At 63.4% G+C, this 19,749-nt stretch overlaps 1 protein-coding gene across 2 annotated transcripts in view; it reads right to left on the bottom strand.

The window, feature by feature from the left end:
- Tp73 (tumor protein p73) overlaps positions 1-19,749 on the bottom strand; it is a 47,508-nt gene that overhangs the window by 23,991 nt on the left and 3,768 nt on the right. The window contains exons 2-3 of one of the 2 annotated variants that reach the window (XM_027947763.2): positions 17,566-17,664; positions 17,184-17,304 (exon numbers count right to left, since the gene is read on the bottom strand). In XM_027947763.2, coding sequence (XP_027803564.1) covers positions 17,184-17,304; positions 17,566-17,630 — 186 coding nt within the window. In that variant the 5' untranslated portion in view covers positions 17,631-17,664. Of the gene's footprint in view, positions 1-9,950; positions 10,048-17,183; positions 17,305-17,565; positions 17,665-19,749 lie in introns of those variants that run through there. The other variant, XM_071617276.1, reaches the window with a different exon arrangement.

Here is a 19,749-nt window from a genome sequence, read left to right as displayed (position 1 = left end):
AGCTGGCCTCTTCCACCCCAGCGTGGCGTTCTGGGAAGGGTCTTCCCTGTTGGCAGGGTGCTGGGCCAGGTGAGAGCTGCAGGGAGGGCTTCCTCCCTCCTGCATGTGGGAGCTCCTTGAGCAAGGGGCACCCAGCCCAGCCTCCCTGCGGGTCTAGATGCGGGTGTGGGTGGGCTCCCGTGCCCTGTCCCTGCTCCATCCCTGATGGCAGGACACCCCAGGCCAGCGGGGCCAGGAGCCCGTGCAGACCCATGACAACGAGGTTCGTATTTTAACTTGCCCACATTCTTTCATGATCTGAGGACAGCGCCAGGGAATTAGTCACTGAACCAAGAGGAGAGGACTGATAGGATCTCCGCCTGAGCGGTTTGCAGGAGGCACCAGAGCCCTTCCAGCGGGAGGCCCGCCAGCGCGGGAGCGCTTCGAGATGTGAGGAAATGTCCTCTGGCCCTGAGCAAGCCCGGACCATCAGCGTCGCCGCCCACTGCAGTCCAGACAGCCTCAGCAGAGGAATCAGAGGCTGGCTCACTCGTCACTCCGGCCTCCTTTGACCTGGCCCATAGGCTCCATGACATTTCATGGTCAGAGGCCACTCCCAGGAGCACTGGGCTGGCCTGGCCTTACGTCGAGTGGATCCAGTCTCCAGCATGCCTCCAGTTCCCAAGGCCCAAGGGACACCCTGGCACACTCATCCTGCCTGGCCACCGTGCCTACTGTGACCCAGTGGGAAGCAGAGAGCCCACTAATTAGGAAATGCAGGTGGCTTTCTGCAGGGGCCTCCTCCTGGCCCTTTCTTCTCTGCCCCAGGTGTCCCCAGAGACTCTTGGCGTCCCGCCTGCAGGTCCTGCTTACTCGGGGCTCTGCCTGGGATCCCTCCTGACTCCAGGCAAACTTGGAAACAGGGAAGTCTCGCCAGGGAGACCCAGCGAGGCCCACACAGAAGCCCAAGGTCCCCCAGAACCAAAGGCCCCGGAAACCCAGGTGAGACACTCTTGGCAGTGGGGAGAAACCTGGGCAAAACGAGGACTTTTTTGGTTTGTTTTGCTTTCAATAAGAACTCCCAAGATAGTGGGCTAATTAGGACATGCCCGGCCCGCGGCAGCCCACATGTGCCTACATGTGCTCACCGGGCTCCTGGGTGTGACCCAGGCAGGCCGCGAGGAGCCAGCAGGAGCAGGGAGCAGCGGGTGGCCTTCCCTCCAGCGTGCAGGCCACCAGGGGCAAGGCCTGGCTGGGGACCCCAGTGCCTGAGGTAGGGGACAGAACTCTGTGAGGGCTTAGGGAGAGCAGGGCCCTTCCCAGATCCCCCTGTCTTTTACCTGACCCCCACACCCCATCTAGAGAAGAGGGGCCATGCAGGGCCTCTTTGGCCTCTGTGAGACCAGCAGCACCCCATAGAGCTCCTCAACGCTCCTCATCTGTGTGCTCCACCAACAGGCAGTCTGAGCTCTCTGCCTTCCTGGAGGAGGAGGCAGGGTGGGCCCCCTCAGGACACAGGCAGGGTAGGGTAGCCCTGGGAGCCCGGCCTTCTGTCAAGCAGGCCAGACTTTCTCCAGCAAATCCATCAACCCCAGCCTGGGGGTCTCCCCCTGCACTGGGATGGAGGCAGCTGTCAAAAATGGGTGAAGTTGTCTTCCCTTGGCCAATCTCGGGTCTCAACTCGGTTCCCAGACCTCATCTCCTTGGAACCCCCATGCCTCTGAGGTCCCCCTGCAGAGGACAGCTGGGAAGCAGAGGACACACAGGACTGGGGAACTGTCTGCCAGCTCCCAGGGCACCTCTAGGAAAGCAGCCAAGGGTCCCCCTGCACCCTGGCCTGGCCTGCCTGGGAGCAGAGGGGAGCTCTGGGGAGACTGCAGCTCTGTGCTGTCCCACTGGCTGGACACAGATCCTTCTCCCTTTGTCAGTTAAACTGGGCAGCTCTGCAGAGAGGCAGGCCTGGGAGGCCTTCTCACTGGGGACAGGAGCCGTGCGGGCCACCTCGAGAACCGACCCTGGGTGGTACTTCTCAGGCAGGGTGGGGGTCTCCATTCCCCAATGCACCCTGGCACTGCTGGCCCCTGGCAAGAAGCTAGGTGCTCACAACACTTATGGAATTAAACAGACCCTGAGGCTCCCACACAGACCTGGAGACTCACGCAGTAGTGCCAGCTGCCTGGCCTTCAGGAGCCTTTGGTGGAAGTGGCCACAGTGGGTGCTGAAGTTGTCCCTGTGGCCATAGCCCCAAGCTTAGATGGTGCCCATGGCCAGGGCCTTCTGCAGAACACTGCAAGCCAGGGCAGGGTCATCCCCCCCAATTCCCTTTGGCCTCCCCCAGGTGTACCCATTTGGACCAGTCTCTGCTGTGGACCAAGCCTGACCCACAGTCCCAAGGTTCCAGTGTTCTGCGGTCTTCCCAGGGCTCCTGGGCTTCCTGTCCTGCTTCTCTGGGTAACACACACCCAAGCAGGGTCACCTGACCCCTGGGTCTTCACTTGACCTCTCTGCCTTGGTTGCCTCCAGCTAAGATGGGGCAAATCTCATCATCTAGGGCTCCTGAGGCGGTGGCATAAATCAATATAGGTAAAGATCTGAGAGCAGCCAGGTGCAGTGGCGCACACCTGTAATCCCAGCTACTAGGAGGCAGAGGCAGAAGGATCCTGAGTTCCAGGCCAGCCTCAGCAACTTAGCAAGACCCTGTCTCCAAATAAAATAAAAAGGGCTATGGGTGTGGCTCAGTGGCACAGTGCTTGCCTAGCAAGTGCAGGGACCTGGGTCCACTGCATGGCACACGGCAGGCCTCCTTTGCCCTCCCTGCCCATCCCAGGAGGCAGAGGCCCTGGGCAGAGCAGGTGCAATTCTGGGAGGGGTTCTCCCTGCAGAAGCATTAAGGTCTCTGCAGACAGAAGGAACCAAAATGCGAGTTCACTCCTGGATTCCAAACCTCCAGCAGAGGGCCCTGGACAGCTTGGCTGGTGCAGCCCGCAGCTCACACCCTTGACTTGGGTCCTCTCCCACGATGCAGGCTGCACTCCCAGCCAATGGATGCTCCCAGACAGCCCACCTGGTCCCCGCCAGCCCTTCTCCATCTCAAACTCTGCCAAACCCACGGGGACCACACCAGGGAACACAGGCCCCTAGAAGGTAGGCCTGTGCAACGACATTGCTCTCAGTTTTCCTCCTGTCCCCCAGGCTCCAGCGGGAGCAGAGGCAGAACATTTCCAAAGCCCTTGCAAGGACAACAGAGAGTCCCAAAGGCCCCTCCACCAAGTCCACCTGTGACCTCCACAGGAAGGCGGTGAGCTGCCCCAGGCTGCCCCTCCCTCCCTCCTGAGAGGTCCCTTATGCAGGGTCCCAGCCTGGCTCCCCGCCAACCCCGGGCTCCCCAGCTCCCTCTGCCCTCCCCGTGCTCTGCCTCCTGGCAGGTGGCTGGGAGCTGACACCAGAGGAAGAGGTGCCCGGGTCTGCCCTTCCGTCATCTCCAGCAGGCACCTTCCCTCTCCTGGGCAGCGCCCCAGGGTGGACATCAGGAGACTTGGGTCTGAGGTCCAGTTTTACCACAGCCTGCATGTGTGTCCCCTTCTGTGTGGAAAACAGGGTGACCGGGGTCCACTGGGGTTTCCTCAAGGAGCAGTCAGGACCTGAGTTGGAGTGAGGAGGGGCCTGCAGTAGACCTGGACACACTGCTGGTCCTTCAGGGACCAGCATGGGCTCCAACGCCATGTCCTCACACAAGCCCCCAGCCCTGGCTCTGTCCAGTCCCCACTAGCATTTAGCCGGCAGTTCCCTGCCGGCCGATTCTGCCCCACACCTGGGACAGCAGCCCTGCAGGGCCACGGAGTACGGGAGCTCATCCACCACTGTGGGCCACGGCATGGGGCAGGGGCCCGAGTGCTGGCAGGGGCAGTAGCTTGACAGGGCTCGGCCTCAGGGGTCTGCCTGGAGCCTGCCCTCCCTGGGCCTCCTCACCCCAGGCTGGATGTCCAGCTGGCTCCGCTCTGACCCCAGCACGGGAGGGACAGGGAGCCAGCGCCCTGTGCTCCGGAACACCAGGCCCGGGCTGCGGAGGAATCTTCTAGGAGTAGCACACTCCTCAGGCTCCCTGCTCTTCTCCCGTGGGCATGTCTGAACCTGGGCCCAGCCTCACCCGGGGTTAGTGACTGACACCAGCCTGGCCCCGCAGGAGACAAGCCATCCCTCTCAGAGAGACCTCCATCCCGCCAGTGTTTCCCACAGTCTCTCCCGAGCCTGTGATTAAACGGATGGAAATGCCAACAAGACGCGACTTGCGCTGGGGGGAGGCTGCTCCCTGAGACATGCACACGGCACCCCCTCCCCTGCCCTCCCTGCCAAGCAAGGCTGTGCCCAGCACCACGCGGGCCATGTGGAACTTTCCACACCTCGCTCCCGGATCGTGCCCCCAGAAGTCCCGCTGGGCCACCGGGTGTCTGTCTGTGGGACCCACCACGAGGCCCAAGCCACCACCCGCCCCTGCCTCCACCCACATGGCCAGCCTGGACCCAGAGCACCACACAAAGTCCCCATGGGGCCTCCAGGCTGCCCCCCTGCTGGCTCTACAGGGCAGGTCTGTCTAGCCCCCGAGAGCCTGGGTGAAGGTGGGCTTCCAGGAAGATGGGCTGCGGGGGGCATGGCTACTGCCGGCCCCTCTCCCCTGTGTCCCCTGCTCCCTGGGTCCATGCTGCCCTGCCTGCCCATCCATTCCTTTAGGCCCTGCTTGCACCAGCTGAACGCCGCAGGCGGCCGGCCAGGCTCCCCAGGCCTCCAGAGCTCAGGTCAGTGGAGACCCAGAAGGAGCAGCCAAACGAGACACTGAAAGGTGGCCTGTGTGAGGCAGGGCACAGCAAGGGTGGGCAGCACGTGTGTGCCACCAGCGATGGCCGGCAGCCGGTCGGTGACATCTGGGCCAAGACCCAAGACGAGGAGGAACAGGCAGCCCAGGAGCCGGGACAGGCCATGGAGGCCGAGACAAAGGCCTGAGCCAGACACGGGTCCTCCCAGCCCCGCTTGGCTCACATCCCTGCAGTTAATGAGCTCTGGAGTAGAGGGGCTCCTACCCGCCACTGGGGCCTGAGCCACCTCCCTCCCAGGCCCTTCTTGTCACCAACCCGCCTCCCCCGAACCTTCCCACATGCAGGAAGCAGTGGCAGCTGCAGCTTCTGCCCTCCTGGGTGGAGGCAGGGAGCAAGCCGGGAGGCCAGTGGGGGGTGCAGGGGCACCAAGCACTGAGGGGCAGCACGTGTCTCTCATCCCAGCGACCCAGGAGCCTGGGGCAGGAGGATCATGAGAGTGAGACTAGCCTTGGCAACTTAGCAAGCCCCTGACTCAAAATAAAAAATAAGGGCTGGGGTGTCGCTCAGCAGTAAAGTGCCCCTGGGTTCAATCCATTAAAAAGTTAAAAAGTGGGGAAATACCTCCAGGCAAGAGGGCAGGAGCACGTGTCTAGGCAGGGCAGGGCTCTGGGACACGGAGGCTGTGCCAGAGCCCGGCCTGCAGGGAGTAATCTGCCTCGGGAACTGGAGACCTCCCGTGGTCTCAGGCAGGAACGTCAGGTCAAGGGCCTGTGGCCAGGGGAAGGACCATGGGCAAGCACAGCTGGACTGCTGGGTTCTGTGAACGGACGTGGACCAGGCTCTCAGGGGCCTCTGGGCTCTGGAGTTGAGGACAGACGGCGACGGCTAATGCCCCTGCTCTGGTTATGTCCGAGAAGTGGGCAGGCGGCATGGGGCCTGGGAATATCTGGAGGCTGCTCAAGTGGGGTGCAGGGTCAGGGCTGCTCTGGGGCTGAGCAGAGCATAGGTGGAGGAGCAGGCGTCCTGCTGGCTGAGACACGGCCAGGCCACCCATGCAGAAGACCAGCTTGATTTGGGTCCCGTACGTGCAGGGCCTGCTGGGCGGGCATCCAGAGGGAACCAACCACACCCAGCCACAGGCAGCAGGGACTAGTGTGCCCTGCAAGTGGGGCGACCCCTCCGAGATGGGTGGGCCCCAGTGGGTGTCTCCCTCGGCCTTCCCACCTGGGCTCTGTCCAGCACAAGCCTTGCCTTCCAGCAGGGTCCCAGCCATCTCCCTGTGGCCACCTGGTCCCTAGGCTGGCCGGGCTGTGTCCCCCTCTCAGCACTTCCCGCTCCCAGCCCCTCGTCCTGTCTCCGTGACGCCCTCTCCTGGCTTCAGGACTGTCCTTCCCAGCCCCCTCCCAGGGCTCTGCTCCCACCTGTCTCCCTCCAGCCCCTCCACCCACGCCCTGGATCCCCAGCAGTCACCTCCATATCCTCCTGCCCACGGGAAGCCACCTCTGAGGGTCTGCGGCAGCCCGGGTGGCCAGGCTCCATGCCCACCTCCCCTGTGCCCTCTGCAGCCTTTCTAGCCACCACGGCAGGTGAAACCTCGACCTTCTCCCACAGTCCTCTCCTGCCTTCCCTCCGCAAGTCCCTTCAAACTGTCCCGGTCACCCCCTGCTCAGCCCCTGCTGCTCCCTTCCTCACGTGGCTTCAGAAGCTCCGCTGGCCTTGTCCTCTCCTGCCTGTCCGCCTCGGTGGCCCCGGGGTGTGGCCAAGGCAACAGTCCTGGCAGTGCCCAGATCCCCAGGCCCCCTGCTTTACCATCTCAGGCCAAGTCCTCGGGGTCACCCACGCCCTCTCCAGCGGGCCAGCACGTGCTGCCCAGCCCTGCCTCTGTCCCACACCTGGTCTGGGTGCCCGCATCCCTCACCTGCACACTTCCAGCCAGGGCGCCCAGCCTCGGCCCTGCCCTCCTGTGGCCTGTTCTCACAGTGCACCCTGTCCTTCTGGAACCCAGGTCAGCCCCGTCCCTGCTCTGCTCCACTGCCCCTTGCACACAACAGGTGCCTAGTAACTCTTCTTGTGCTCTGGTGAGCTTGCCCCACCGGGGCCTCCCTGGGGCCCCGCCTGCCCAGAGGCTGTGCTTCCTGCAGGAGCCCAGGGACACCTGCTCTCAGCACACACTGCAGACCCAAGATCTGCTCATCGCACAAGGGAGCCTGACACTCACACTCTTGGCACCCTCTGCAGGAGGGATGAGGCAGGGGACAGCCAGGCCCCACGGCAGTTATTCTGCTGCAGACACAGAAGGTGTAGAAGAGCCTGGTGCCTTGAGTCGCCCCGTCTCTCTCTCAGGATGCTGAAGCCCAGAGTGGAGCCAGCGATGGTGGCTGGGGACCAGGAAATCTGGGAAGAAGTGGGGAGTCCCGGGTGTTGGGGACAGAGCCTGTTATGGAGTCTGCACAAGCACAGCCCTGAGTTCTGCTCTGCACTGTGAGCGGGGCTCAGGGCCCAGGGAACAAGGCAGGACCCAGCCCTGTCCCCATGCCCCTCGGGCCAGGTGAGCGAGGTCGGCAGTCAGGAGCTGCAGACCCAAGATGAGGTACCACTTGGCCAAAGCCACAGGGACTCTCCAGTCCTCGTGCCAGACAGGAAGATGGCGAGCAAACAAAGAGCAGCAGAGACGCCCGAGGAAGGCTCTCGAACCGGGGCTTTTCTGTACCTGCACCTACAGACATGAGCAGCCGACAGGGGCAACAGCCAGTGGCCACCACGGTGACCTCAGAGCTCAGTACCAACATAGCAGACATCAGGGTCGTGCTGTTCCACTTATGGCAAAGGAAACACTCAGCAAGGGCACTGCTCCCCAGAGACACAGCCAATGGGCTCCACAGACAGAGCTCCCAGTCAGAACCCCAGACAATGCTGGGGTGCCCTGGACAGGCCATCCAGCTGTGGCTCCAACAGCCTCCTGCAAGGCAGAGCTGGCAGCAGGCTCCTGTGTGGCCATTGTACATGGACCGTGATGACAAAAGCCAACAGCGGGGTAAAGCCCCCACTCCAGTTCTGCTGGTCCACCTGGGTTCAACACATTTTAGGCAGAACTGCGCTGGCCTCTGGTACTCTCAGTGGAACAAAGTCATAAATACTCTCTTTGACACAGAAGCAGGGAAACTGAGTCTCCCGCCCAGATTAGGATGACCCCACTCAGCCCCGCTCCCCCAGGGGTGGGGAGGTTAGGACCCATGGTGGGCTCTGGGCTCGGCCACTCCCTGCCCTTGTCACTTGACCCAGTGCAGAAGAGGTGCGCAGCGCGATGGACCCTGGCTACAGAGACGGCGCACGCATGGAGGACAAGCCCCGCTCTCCCCAGCCTAGAAGAAGCACAGTACCTAGTGGCCACTGCTGGATCCCAGGGCAGGGGGCGGCAGCATGTTGGATGCTAGTGGCCCCCAGAGGGACTCTGTGGCCCCAGGACAGCGGCTCTCTACCTCCCACCACCTCCCAGGACAATACCCAAGCAGCAGCTGCTCAGCCTTGGTGCTGTCCTTCCCGCAGGACAGTGCCCGCTCCATCAAAGAGAAAAGGTGGCACCAGAGTCCCTGTGGCCCCAGGCTTCTCAGCTGGCCAGACAGGGACACTGGCCAGGGGTCTACCAGGCATGACAGCCTATGCCCTGGCAGCCAGGAGGCCACACTGTCTGTGGTCGGAGTGATGCTACCCTCAGGGGCTGTTTCCGCAACAAGGTGTTGGTGGTGATGAATCAAGGAACGAGCAGGTGGCAGACAGCTAGGGGACACCCCTTCCTCACTGGGTGCAGATTCAAAGCAGGGGCCAGGTGTGCAGAAGCCGGGGGGCCTCTAGACTCAAGTGCATGGAGCCAGTGCCCAGGTCAGGCCGAGACATTCACTCTCTGAGCCACACTGTGCCACACACACACTGCCATTCTGTGAGGGGGAACACTCCCACAGGCACAAAACACCCAACACACAATGTACACACACCGTCACAACGCACGTGTAACCCACATGTCCGTAGCACGCAAGCACACCTGCACATAGGTACACACACCTGGACACACCTAGAACACAGGAACACACACACCTGTGTTCTCACCTGCATATGCACCATGTCCACACGTGGTGCACACACTCACGCCCAGCCACACACACTGCCACACCACGCCACGCCACGCCACGCCTTTCATGCACACACATCTTCATGCATGTGAGTACTGTGGCATGCACACTTACAGACACACACGGACTCGCCTCTCTCGTGCACACACCAGCCCTGGCCACACTGCCTGGAGAGGCCGCACCACGGGCCTGTCCTGGAAGGGCAGACCTGGGGACACACGCAGTCTGTCCAACCACCCACCATCTCTCTGCCTGATGCTGTCCCCCGCATGGAGCTTGTACCCGCAGCCCTGGTCTCTAAGCTCCCGTGAGGGGAAGGGCCCTGCACAGAGCAGCTGCGCGGGGCCCTCTGCCTGCTCAATTAGCAGCCTGGAGCCTGCCTGAGCCCAGGGACTTGGCAGGTCTGGAAATGAGCCCAGGTCCCCAGGGCGCAGCCCGGGGATCAGGCCTGGGGGCCAAGCACAGGCTGCAGTCCCTTCTTTCCGTCTGCTAGGCCAGCACCCCTGCCTGAGGGGGCAGCCGGAGGCCTTGGCTACACCTGCAGGTCCTGTCCCCTGAGCCCACACCCACCTCAAGAGCAGCCCACGCCCAGGAGAACACCCGCCGCTGTCAAATAAACACCTCATCCCAGGGGAGGATGCTCTTGGCCCTGGGGGGCAGCTTCACAGCGAGGCTGGGAGCAAAGGTGACCCCCAGGTGTGCTGAGCTCCGAGAGCAGAGACACCAGCCTCCAAGCTGAAGAGGCTGGCCCAGCCTCCCGGTCTCTGCCCAGCCAGGGGCCACTGGCTCTCAGAGCTACCCCAGGATCGACAGGTTCCCAAATCTGTCCACCTCCAGCCCAGGTCCCGCCTCCAGCCCCCTCAATGCCTCCCTTCCTGCTTCTGGTCACCCCAGAGGGCAGCAGGCACCCGACCAGGAAGACAAGCAAAAACAGACCCCTCTGGGCCTCCACCATGGCAAGACCCGCACACACCCACCCCCAGAAGGACGGAGCCCGGTTCCCAGATGCCCCGTGCCAGCGCGTCACACCTACCGTGGCGAGGTGCCTCATGGGGTCACCGACGTACAGCATGGTAGGCACTCGGGGGTCTGCACACGCCGGGGAGCCGGTGTGCCACGGGACGAGGCATGGGTCTGGGTGGCTGGGGAGGGAAGGGGCAGAGCAGCGGCCGCTGGGCGGGGTGGCCCGAGGGGCGAGGCTCCGTGGCTAGGGAGGCAGGAGCCAGGGACGCTCCGGAACCTGTGGGCCGCTTGTTGGCATTCTCGCTTTTCCCATCTCCCTTAGTTCTGTCAACTGGCCGCATCCAACAACAGACCCACAGCCCACCCCTTTATTCCTCATGACTATGCATCAACGCCGGGGCAGGTCTCAGCTTGCCCAGTGACGTTGGACCGCACCAAGGAGGCCGCGCGGGGGGAGCGGGCAGGCACGCAGGTCAGTGGCCGGCTCCACCAGTACACCCCACCTGCTCCTTCTGAGCCCCGCCCAGGGAAGGCTCTGGGGGCCACAGCCCTCACCCGGAAAGCAGTCTCTGTCCCCGAGCACCAGGGGCGAGTCCTGGCCCTTGAGGCCTCTAGCCACAGCTGGGCCACCCCAAGGAGAGAGATGTTGCCTGCCGCCAGCTGTGGCGGCCCAGGCAAGCAAACCTCCCTCCCGCCCCAGGAACTGGGGGTCCATGGGCATCACCCTAAGGGCTGTACAGAGCAGAGGCACACGGGGAGATTTGTGTCTCTGGACCTCTAGGGAATCAGGGGACACATAACGGCACCCTCGCATGGTAAAAGGTGACGTCAGAGAACCCAGAGCCCCACCTGGAAGATGCCATCTTGTCATTTGCCCAGCCCCAGGAGGCAGAGATATGGCCACTACCACCAAAGAAGAGCCAGAGGTCCTCTGGGGCCCCTAGCACAGCCACATGGCCCTTGGCACAGCCAGGGGCTTGCCTCAGCAGCGCAGGGGCAGGGGGTGGGGGGACGGGAGCAGTGTGGCTCTCTTCCTCCAACACCTGATTTCCACTCTATTTTAACCATCTCTGGTGCAAAGTGCCCTCCACAGAGGGGCCTGGGCCTGCCCCCAGAGTGTCCACAACACAAAGCCTCAAGTGACACTGATCCTTCCCTGGAGCACGGCAGCTTCCGGCCCGCGGGAGAGGAGCTCCCCATCTGCGGGGGACCCTTCTCCTGCAAACCACCTTCAGCCTCCTCAGAGCTGGCAACAGCTGGGCTTGGGCAGGGAGGGGCTGGGCCTGCGGCTGGGCCTGCGAGGGCCTGGAGGACTTGCCCAGCCTTCTGGTCCACTGGGCTGGAGGAAGAAGGAGGGCACCCCGGAGCAGGCCCCACCGGGAGGCTGGGGCTGAGACCCCACTCAGTGCTCTAGGCTCCATGCAGGGCAGAGAAAGACGCGGCTCTGCACCGCCAGCCCAGGCTGGCCTGGACCTTGACTCTAGCCGCCACAGCTGTGAGCTCCTAACAGGCCGGTGCAGATCACCAGGGAAAGCACAGCTTCCTTTGTGGGACAAGCGTTTGGGGAGGACATCTCTGGGTGACACCACGCGGGGGCCTGCAGGAGGGCCCAGTGGGAAGTCGGTGCAAGCAGCAGTCCCCTCCTGTGGGGTGGAGGTCGGGCATGAGCCCCCACACTGCCCTGGGCAGGGCCTGTCCTTCGGTGAGGTTCCTGCTGGTGGCCGCTGGCCCTGCCCCAGAGCAGTCCTAGGGATGTGAGTCCTTTCCGCTTCCAAACGTGGACAGCTCTGGGGAGGCAGGAGGACCCTGATTCGAATCCCACCCCCCATGGGGCACCGCAGGGTGAGGGCAGGTTCCCCAACCTCTGCACAGGTGAGTCCTCAGCCTCCAGGGGAGAGTGGAGGGATGCAGAGGCTCAGAGTCCTGAGCTCAGGAGGTCCCCCCGCCTGGCTGTTCTTACACACTCCCCAGGGGGAGAGCAAAGGAAGCACCTGGCGGGAGGCGGGGACAGCCTTCTGGTCCACCGGGCTGCGCTTCCCATGGCGTTCCCCAAGGCCAGGGAGGACGGAGTCAGGGGTTGGAGTCCCCATCCCTGGAAACAGGACACTTCCTAGCCAGGCCCCCAGGGGCTCCCAGGGGGCCGCAGCACCTGCTTTTCTGTCTGACTCAGCAGACTCCATCCCACTGACCACCTCCACAGCTCCCCACTGGACAGGAGGGTCCCTTCTACCCACCATCACTCCCCATAGCACCACAGGCACAGGAGGGGCTTGCTGGAGGGACTCACACACCTCCCTGCCGGACAGGTGGCTGGGCCCCTACCCCCACCCCTGGGGAGAGGCCTGGGGCTCTGTGATGCTGAGGGCTGGGGGCAGGGATTAGCTGGAGTTTGTTCCCTAAGGTCCCTTGCCACTAAAGCTCATGGAGGGCTCACAGGTGGCGGTGGTGGGCTGGGTGGGGCTTAGAGCTGACCAGGTAGAGCCCTGTCCCTTTCTCAGGCTGTAGACACTCTGGGGAGAAAGGGGCACCCTTCCCCACCCATTCCCAGGGCTGTGCACTCGGGGAACCTGCTCACCCTTCTCTGGGGCCTGGGGAGACGTGCCCACTCCCCAAGCTGGGAAGTCCTACCCTGGGTGACCCCAGGGGTGTCCATAGGCTCTAGCTTGGGTGTCCATCACTGTGGGCCCAGGCAGATCCCCCGCTTACCGCAGCACCTCCTCCCACAGTGCCCCTCCTCCCCGGTGGCCCACCTGCCCACAGCAGCTGTCACCACAGACAGGCGCCAGGAGAGGCGGGAAGGGGCACTGTGGGGCGGGCGCAGCCTCAGGGCCTGGAGGGCTCTGGCCAGCACCTGCCCCCCTCCCTTTGCGCCGGGGCCCTCAGCATCCTCCCTGGGGCTGGCTGGGCCTCGGGTTCTCAGTGCCCCCCTTCATGTGGTCGAGGGGGTGCTAGGGAACAGATTTGTTCCAAGGCCAGGGCTCGCGACGCTGAGCACAGAAGAAAATCATGATTCCTGTCCCACAGCAGCCCTCTGCCTGCTTGGCACCCACTGGTGCTTACTGTGCGGGTCTCTGTCCTCCCAGAAAGTGTGGCCAGGGGTGACCCTCATCCTGATGAAAGCCTTCCCTCTTGCAGGGCACAAGGGGGCTGTCGGGGCAGGGCTGAGCCAGTCTTGGACACGCTCACCTGAGCCCTTGGCCCCTACTCCCGGCCCTGCCCCCAGCCCTGGGAGGCTTCTCTCTGGCAGGACACGGCTCTGATTTAGTGAGGGCCTGTGAGCCACCTGGGTCTGCAGAGATGGCCAGGACTGAGGGCCTCCACTGAGGCAAGGAGCTCCACCGGCAGGAACCGAGGTGGACAAGGGGGTCAGAAGCTCTGGGGCCCAGGCCCTCCTCTGCAAAACTGTTCTGAGGCTCCGAGGGCTCGGCTTCGCAACGCGGGCCTCCTCCCGCCCTTGCCGTGAGCCTGGTGTTTGTCACATCCTCCTCACAGGCCACACACCACCTGCTGCCCTCAGCCCCAGAGGACTTAGAACCCCTTAGTGGCCCTGTTTACGGACAGGGACACCAAGGCCCAGAAAGGTTAGAAAGCCCCAAGAGCTGCCCAGCCTGGAATTCTGGCCTCAGAGCCCCGACAGCCGCCACAGCCCGAGACCCTGGGCTGTCTGGGTCCTGTGGCCACAGAGACCTTCTGGCCTGCCACAAGACCCATGGCCTCCTCCAAGGCCCATGGGGGGCCCAGCTGCTCCTGTCCACCCTGTTCCCTTTGATTGCCTAACCCAGCTTCTTCAGCTGGCCAGCGTGGCTGGAGGTGACCAGAGGCGGAGGTGTGACCCTCCGCCAATGTAAGAGGCTTATGTATCCCCACGTCCTCCTGCTCTGGGCCTGTGACCCATCAGCCAACCTCACAATCAAGACACGGAGGCACGTGGGGACTTGGACCCACCTGCTCAGCCACTCTCTGCCAGCAGCTAAGGGCACCCCTGGCTCCAATGGTTTGGCAGATCTCATTCAGGAAATTTTCGTCCATCAGGGAGCCAATCTGTCTGCTCCAGATCCCCCAAAGGTGGAAGGGGACACCCCAGAAAGTGGATGTCCCACATGCTCTTCGCTGTAAGATCCCCCCAACGGGGGACAGCTCAGCACCAAGGGCAGGGTACTGAGGCTCGTTCTGAGTACAGAGTCAGGGGTGCTGAGAGCCCTGGGCCCCTCAGATGCCCGAAGTGCCCATTGACCCAAGGCTGAGCCTGATGGCGCCTCTTCTGGGTGGAGCTGGAGGTGGGACTAGGATCAGCCAGGGGTGGGGGACTGCACTCAAGAGACCCCCTCCCCAGCCTCAGCAGAGTGGGCCCATGTGCCCCAGCCCTCAGCAGCCCAGCACCCTCCCCAGTGGACTCTAAAAATGAGCCCCTGTCCTGGGGTTTTAAAATGGCCAGCCAGCTGCAGGACTCTTGGATTCCCACGGAGCCTGAGTGTGCTCTGCGTGGTTGTTTGAGTGACATCAAATCCCCACAGGAGCCATGCATGAGCTCCCTCTACCCTGGGCAGTGAGAGTGACCCCCTCAGGGGTGTTTTCACACCTTCCCAGAGCCCCCTTAGAGAGCCACTGGCCTCAGCCACTGGACTTCAGCCCTACTGGACAGATCAGCTCAAGAGTCCCGCAGGGCCACCCTGGACCGGCAGTGGCTCTGGAGCTGGTGCCTGTGTCCCTCTGGCTGCACCCTGCCTGGCGCTTCCCACAGACCAGGCCGCAGCCCAGAGCACCACCTGGCAGCATCCAGGGACCTCGCGTGGCCGGAAAGCGCTCCTACAAAGACGCACTTGAGACTTCCATTAGACTGTGCTTTGCGCAGGCTGCTCCCAATGGCCACAGTGTTGGATGACCGCGAGTGTGCACACTCTGCTAGTATGCCTGTCCCCGACTGCTACCCGCGAGGTCTCTCTGTGTCCTTCTCCCCTCTAGCAGTGGGAGGCTGGGAAAATTTAACCGTGTGTTTCATGAGATTTAACTCTGATCACCTCACTTCCACTGCCCACGCTGTCCCCCCGTCCAGCTTTAGTGCCCACTGCCCAGCCTCTGCCCCCCTGTGGCAGGGAAGCCGCCCTCCAGCAGCTGAGTCCTGGGTCCCTGCAGCCAGACGCCCCAGCGGGTCGGCCGTAGTCTGTGCCGCAGTCTGTGCCTCCTCTTTTGCAGTTGGGGCTGCAGGAGGGTCGGGGGAGTGGGGGGCTGTGTTGGCTGTTCTCGGGGAGCAGACAGGGAATAGGCAGCGGGCTCAGGGTGAGGCCTACACAGTGGGGGCCCGGCCTGGCCAGCCTTGGTTCCAGGGAATCCCCACCTCCGGGAACTGAGCTGCACCCAGGAATTTCATACATGGCTTTTACCAAGAGCGTGTCGCTACCTGACAGAGTGGGCCCCTTGTTTGCGGAGGTGCAGGGCCCCACCCTTGTTACCCCACGGCTGGGAGCAGCGTGCCCCAGCAGGCGAGGGCTCGTGAGCATCCAGCCCAACACGCTCAGCACCAGGCATCCGGGCCAGGGCTGGGTAGCACATCCCACCCACGGGGGCCTGGAACTGCCCCTTGACCTCCCTGAGGAGGTGGCAGTGACCGGGGGCAGGTCTGAGGGTTCTCAAAGGCCCTCTGCCCTCTTGGGGGTGATCTGAGCGGCTGGAGGTCGAGGTGGAAGCTTGAAACTCCTGCGACAAACATCTCTGGAGCCTGGTGGACAGCTCCTGACTCTCCAGACTAGAGGACACCAGGGTCCAGGTGGGGCACTGGCCAGGGAGGAATTAGGACCCTGATCTCCAAGGAGCAGCCGGCAGGCAAGGGAGAGGCAGAGGTCAGAGCTTCCCTGTCACCCTGGTCAGGGGCAACGCTACGGGGCCGAGCCCCAGGCTCCCTTCCCTGCCTCTGCCTCGGGGTCCTCACCTGTGCGTGGGCACAGGTGCTGGCGGGCTGCTGGCTCCGGGGCAGTCTCCTGAGCAGGGGCAAAGGCCAGAGCCCGGCAACAGCTCCTCAGAGGAATGGAGCTGGGCTTGCCGCCTGCCCCAGGCTGGGCTGCTCAGGGGAGCCTTCCCTGCTCCCTGGGCTGCCCCCCACCCTGCTCCCTGGAGCAGTGGAGGTGGACTGGGCCATCGCCCTGGGTGCTGGGCAGGGATGCCCTGTGCTGAGGAGGGCTCCAAGTTCTAGAAGGGGCTTAGGGCAAAGGGGGCCAGGCCTGCACCCTCCTGGCCTCCAGAGTCCTCAGCTGCCCCCTCCTGCACATAGGTCCTCCGGTGCTGGGCACATGGGAGGCGAGGCCCTGCCCAGGGCTCTCGCTGTCCGGCCTCTGCCTCCAGCATGTGCCTGCTCAGCTGGGCTCCGCTTCCCTCCTCACTTGGCAGAGTTCCGCCACGAGTCCCGCAGAGACACATCCCGCGTCTGTCCTCTGGCCTTGTGGGAACCCAGCACCCCGGGGTCCAGTGGGGGAGGTGTGAGAACAATAGGCTTCAAGGGTCTCCCCAGGGCCAGGCGCCATGAATGCCCTGTGCCTCCGGCCTCCCATCCACCTCGCAGCCCAGCTAGGGCTGGACCCACAGGGAGGTACAGACCCAATCTGCTACCACCGTGGCCTGTCTCTTGCCCGAAAGAGCTCCTGTTGCGGAGTCCCAAGGTCCTGGGGCCACCTGCTCCCCCACTCCCTATGAGCAGGGAGACCCCTGAGATGGCAAGTGGGGCCACTGCCCTGCCAGCCCCATCCAGCCCCTTCTATGGACATGACCTCTTGGTCTTGCTCTGGGCCCCTCCCCCTAGGGAGCCCACCTCACCCTTCTCTGTCCTATGTGGTCCAGAGGACAGGGATGGGGACAGGGGACCAAGCCAGTTAGAGGCACAGGGATGGCTCAGAGTCAGGCAATGACATGTTCAGACAAACAAGAGGAATCCTGCTGGCCTATGGGCAGAGGACTTCCCTCCTCACAGGGACAGGAGGAGACTGGCAACCCCCACTGTGGTGAGAGGCCCCTGAAGGATGAAGTCCCCCGGGAGAAAGCAGGGCAAGACAGAGGGAGGCGGAGGTGGGACATCTGGACCCAGCCATGCCTGAAGCCCTTCCTACCACTGGATCCAGAGGGCATTGAACCCATTCCTACCTCTGCACTGGCAGCTACATCAGCCAATGCATTTCCTGCTTTGTAATTCGAAGGGTCTGGACCACAGGGTTTGTCGCCTGAGGGCCTGCTTCCTGCTTCTTCCAGACCCCCTCAACAGGCCAGGCCACATTTACTGCCCGACATCCAGGCCTCTGCAGAGGACGGCCCCACTCACCATGACGGAGGTGGTCATGCCCGGCAGCTGGAAGACGTCCATGCTGGGCTCGGCACCGACGGCAGCCTCGTTACTCCCCCGGCTCGGCTGTGGAAGGTCAAAGTAGGTGCTGTCTGGCTCCCTGGGCCGGGGAGAGGGGGACAGGCCATCAGCATCCTGCCCAGCAGAGCCCCCAGGTGCAAGGCTAGCCCATCTCTCCTCCTGGAGATGCTCACTGTCTCCTGCCCCAGGGCCCCTGAGTCCCTAGTGTCCTCAGTGCCTTCCCGCTGGCCTCCCCTCCTGCTTGCCCTCGAGGTGGTGAGTGCCCTGTCCCCTTGCAGCCAGCTGACGAGTGAGGCTGCAGCTGGCCCCAGGCCAGCACAGGGCCCCAAGACATACTCACAGAGAGCTCCAGAGGTGCTCGAAGGTGGCTCCCTCGTCAGGGGACGTGGAGGTGGACTGGGCCATCGCCCCCTATGCTGTCTTCCAAGGGCAGCTCACTCTACAGGGAGGAAAGGACATGTGAACACTCTGGAAACGCCACCCTCCTCTGGCAACGATGGCACAAGGACCAGGCTGGCGCACTGGCCAGGTGCCCTCCTGCCCTGTGCTTGGCCTCCACCTGCCCCTTCAGCCATCCAGCCCATTTCCCAGAGCGGGAAACAGAGGCCATGGTAGGCAGCAGGGGCTAGACAGGTCTGGATCCACACCTGGCTGGGGTGCCCTGGGCAGGCAGCAGCTCCTCAGAGCCATCACCCAGGAGGTGGGGGTGCAATAGCCCCCCAGGGCTGCTGGGCACCCTCTGGGAGATGAATCTAGCCCTTGCCAGGACCTGGGGCGCAGTCAGGCTGTGCATGAGCAACAGGGGTCAGCACCATGAATGCTGCTTCAGGACCGGCCAGGGTTGGGGGTCCAGCCACACAGGCTCCCTGATGCCCAGGACCTTGAGCCGGCTCAGACCATCCCCTCTCTTGGTTAAGAGAATGTGTGGGGACACCCCTGAGGCTGGAGTCCAGCCCAGGTCTGTGGGTCTCTGTACCCAGGTTTCTGTGGGTCTCAGATGGCCACTCAGCTCTGAGCTGGTGTCCTGCCCTGGGACCTGGAGGCCAAAACTGCACGCCACGTGGGAGCCCACCAAGGCCAGGACCTGCGTGGGTGGACTCTCAACGGAGAAGCCCAGAAATTGGGGTGCCCTGACCACCATCCCAGATCCTCTGGCCTTTGTCCTCACAGTGGCCTCTCCAGAAAGTGTCTGTGACCAGCTCTCCTACCCCTGCAGTGGCCCTGGCCACCCAGGAGGAGGTGGCAGTGACCAGGCCAGGCACAGCCAGGCATACTGTCCTGCAGTGGGAAAGAGGGGACAGAGAGACCCAAGTCCATGCTGCCCACTGCCCCCCACCCAGGCCAGGGCTCCATCCCCCCTGGGCCAGCCTCCTGGGTCCGTGGGAATCAACTTGGCCACGCCCTGCAGTGCCCACACCGACAGGCCCAGACCTGCCCATGGCTGGCAGGGGTGGCAGGGCAGGGCCTGCAATCTGTCGCTTTGGTCAGTCCCCAGGCAGGCGGGTGCTGACAGAGGCCTGCGGCTTGCTTCTGGGGCTGACACGTGCCAGGCCTCCAGTGCTCAGAGGAGTGGCACGGGACAGGAGGCCACCACAAGGGACTGGCTTGGCAGTGGCCAAGGGAGGCCTGAGGGCTGAGTTAGTCAGGGAGCAGCGACGCTAAGACAGCCAGCCCGAGGACAGCTGGCCACAGACGGCCTGAGGACGCTAAGACAGCCAGCCCTCCCACAGACCTGAAGCACCTGTGTCTTGACCAGGGACCCAGTGGGTCCCTTTGGCTCATCCTTTCTGGGTGAACAGCACCTGTCAGGGAAGCCGCTTTGGGGCAGGAGGTGGCCTGCAGGCTGCACCCAGCTGTGAGTCGGGGAGGATGGCTGGGCTGCTCACACCCCAGAGGACAGCCCAGGAGGCCTCGCCCCCAGCAGCCACCTGGTCCTGCCCCCTCAGATTCGTGGACAGACCATCCGGCTTGCAGAGGTAACTCCGCTAACGTCACATGGTGAACAGGTGGCAAAAGCTCACGAGCTTCCAGAGCAGCATCGTCCACCTTGGTCAGATGGGACGGACAGCCCAAAAGCCACCGCAGAGGAGCGATGGACCAAGGTCTCCAGCAAGGGGACGGACCTTGAGAAACGGATGCTCAGAGAAAGAGGCTGGTCCCAAAGGGAGATGTGGCCAGTCCTGGAGGCTGACCGGGTGCCAGGGAGGGAGGAACGGGCGTGGGCTTTCTTCTGTGGTGACGACAGCGCTCTGGGACCACACAGAGGAGACGGCTGTGCATCGCGGAGAGCGTGCGGAACACGCTGAAGTGTCCGCGGGAATATCAGGTGAATTTTGTCTCAATACTAAATTCCATTTTTTTTTTTTTTAAAGAAGCTGGGGCAGCATGTGGGAGCAGCGGCATCGCAAGCCCGTTCTGAATGCACTTCCCGGGCCAGTTGGAGGAGAGGCCACCTCCAGAGTCCCGTCCAAGTTCTATCACCCCTGACGGGGACAGGAGCGAGGGCTGGCAGACCCCCGTCCGG

The sequence above is a fragment of the Marmota flaviventris genome, chromosome 10, assembly GCF_047511675.1.
Source record: "Marmota flaviventris isolate mMarFla1 chromosome 10, mMarFla1.hap1, whole genome shotgun sequence".
Lineage (NCBI taxonomy): Eukaryota > Metazoa > Chordata > Mammalia > Rodentia > Sciuridae > Marmota > Marmota flaviventris.
Note: the sequence above shows the minus strand (reverse complement) of the source record. Positions and strands in the feature narration are given on the sequence as shown.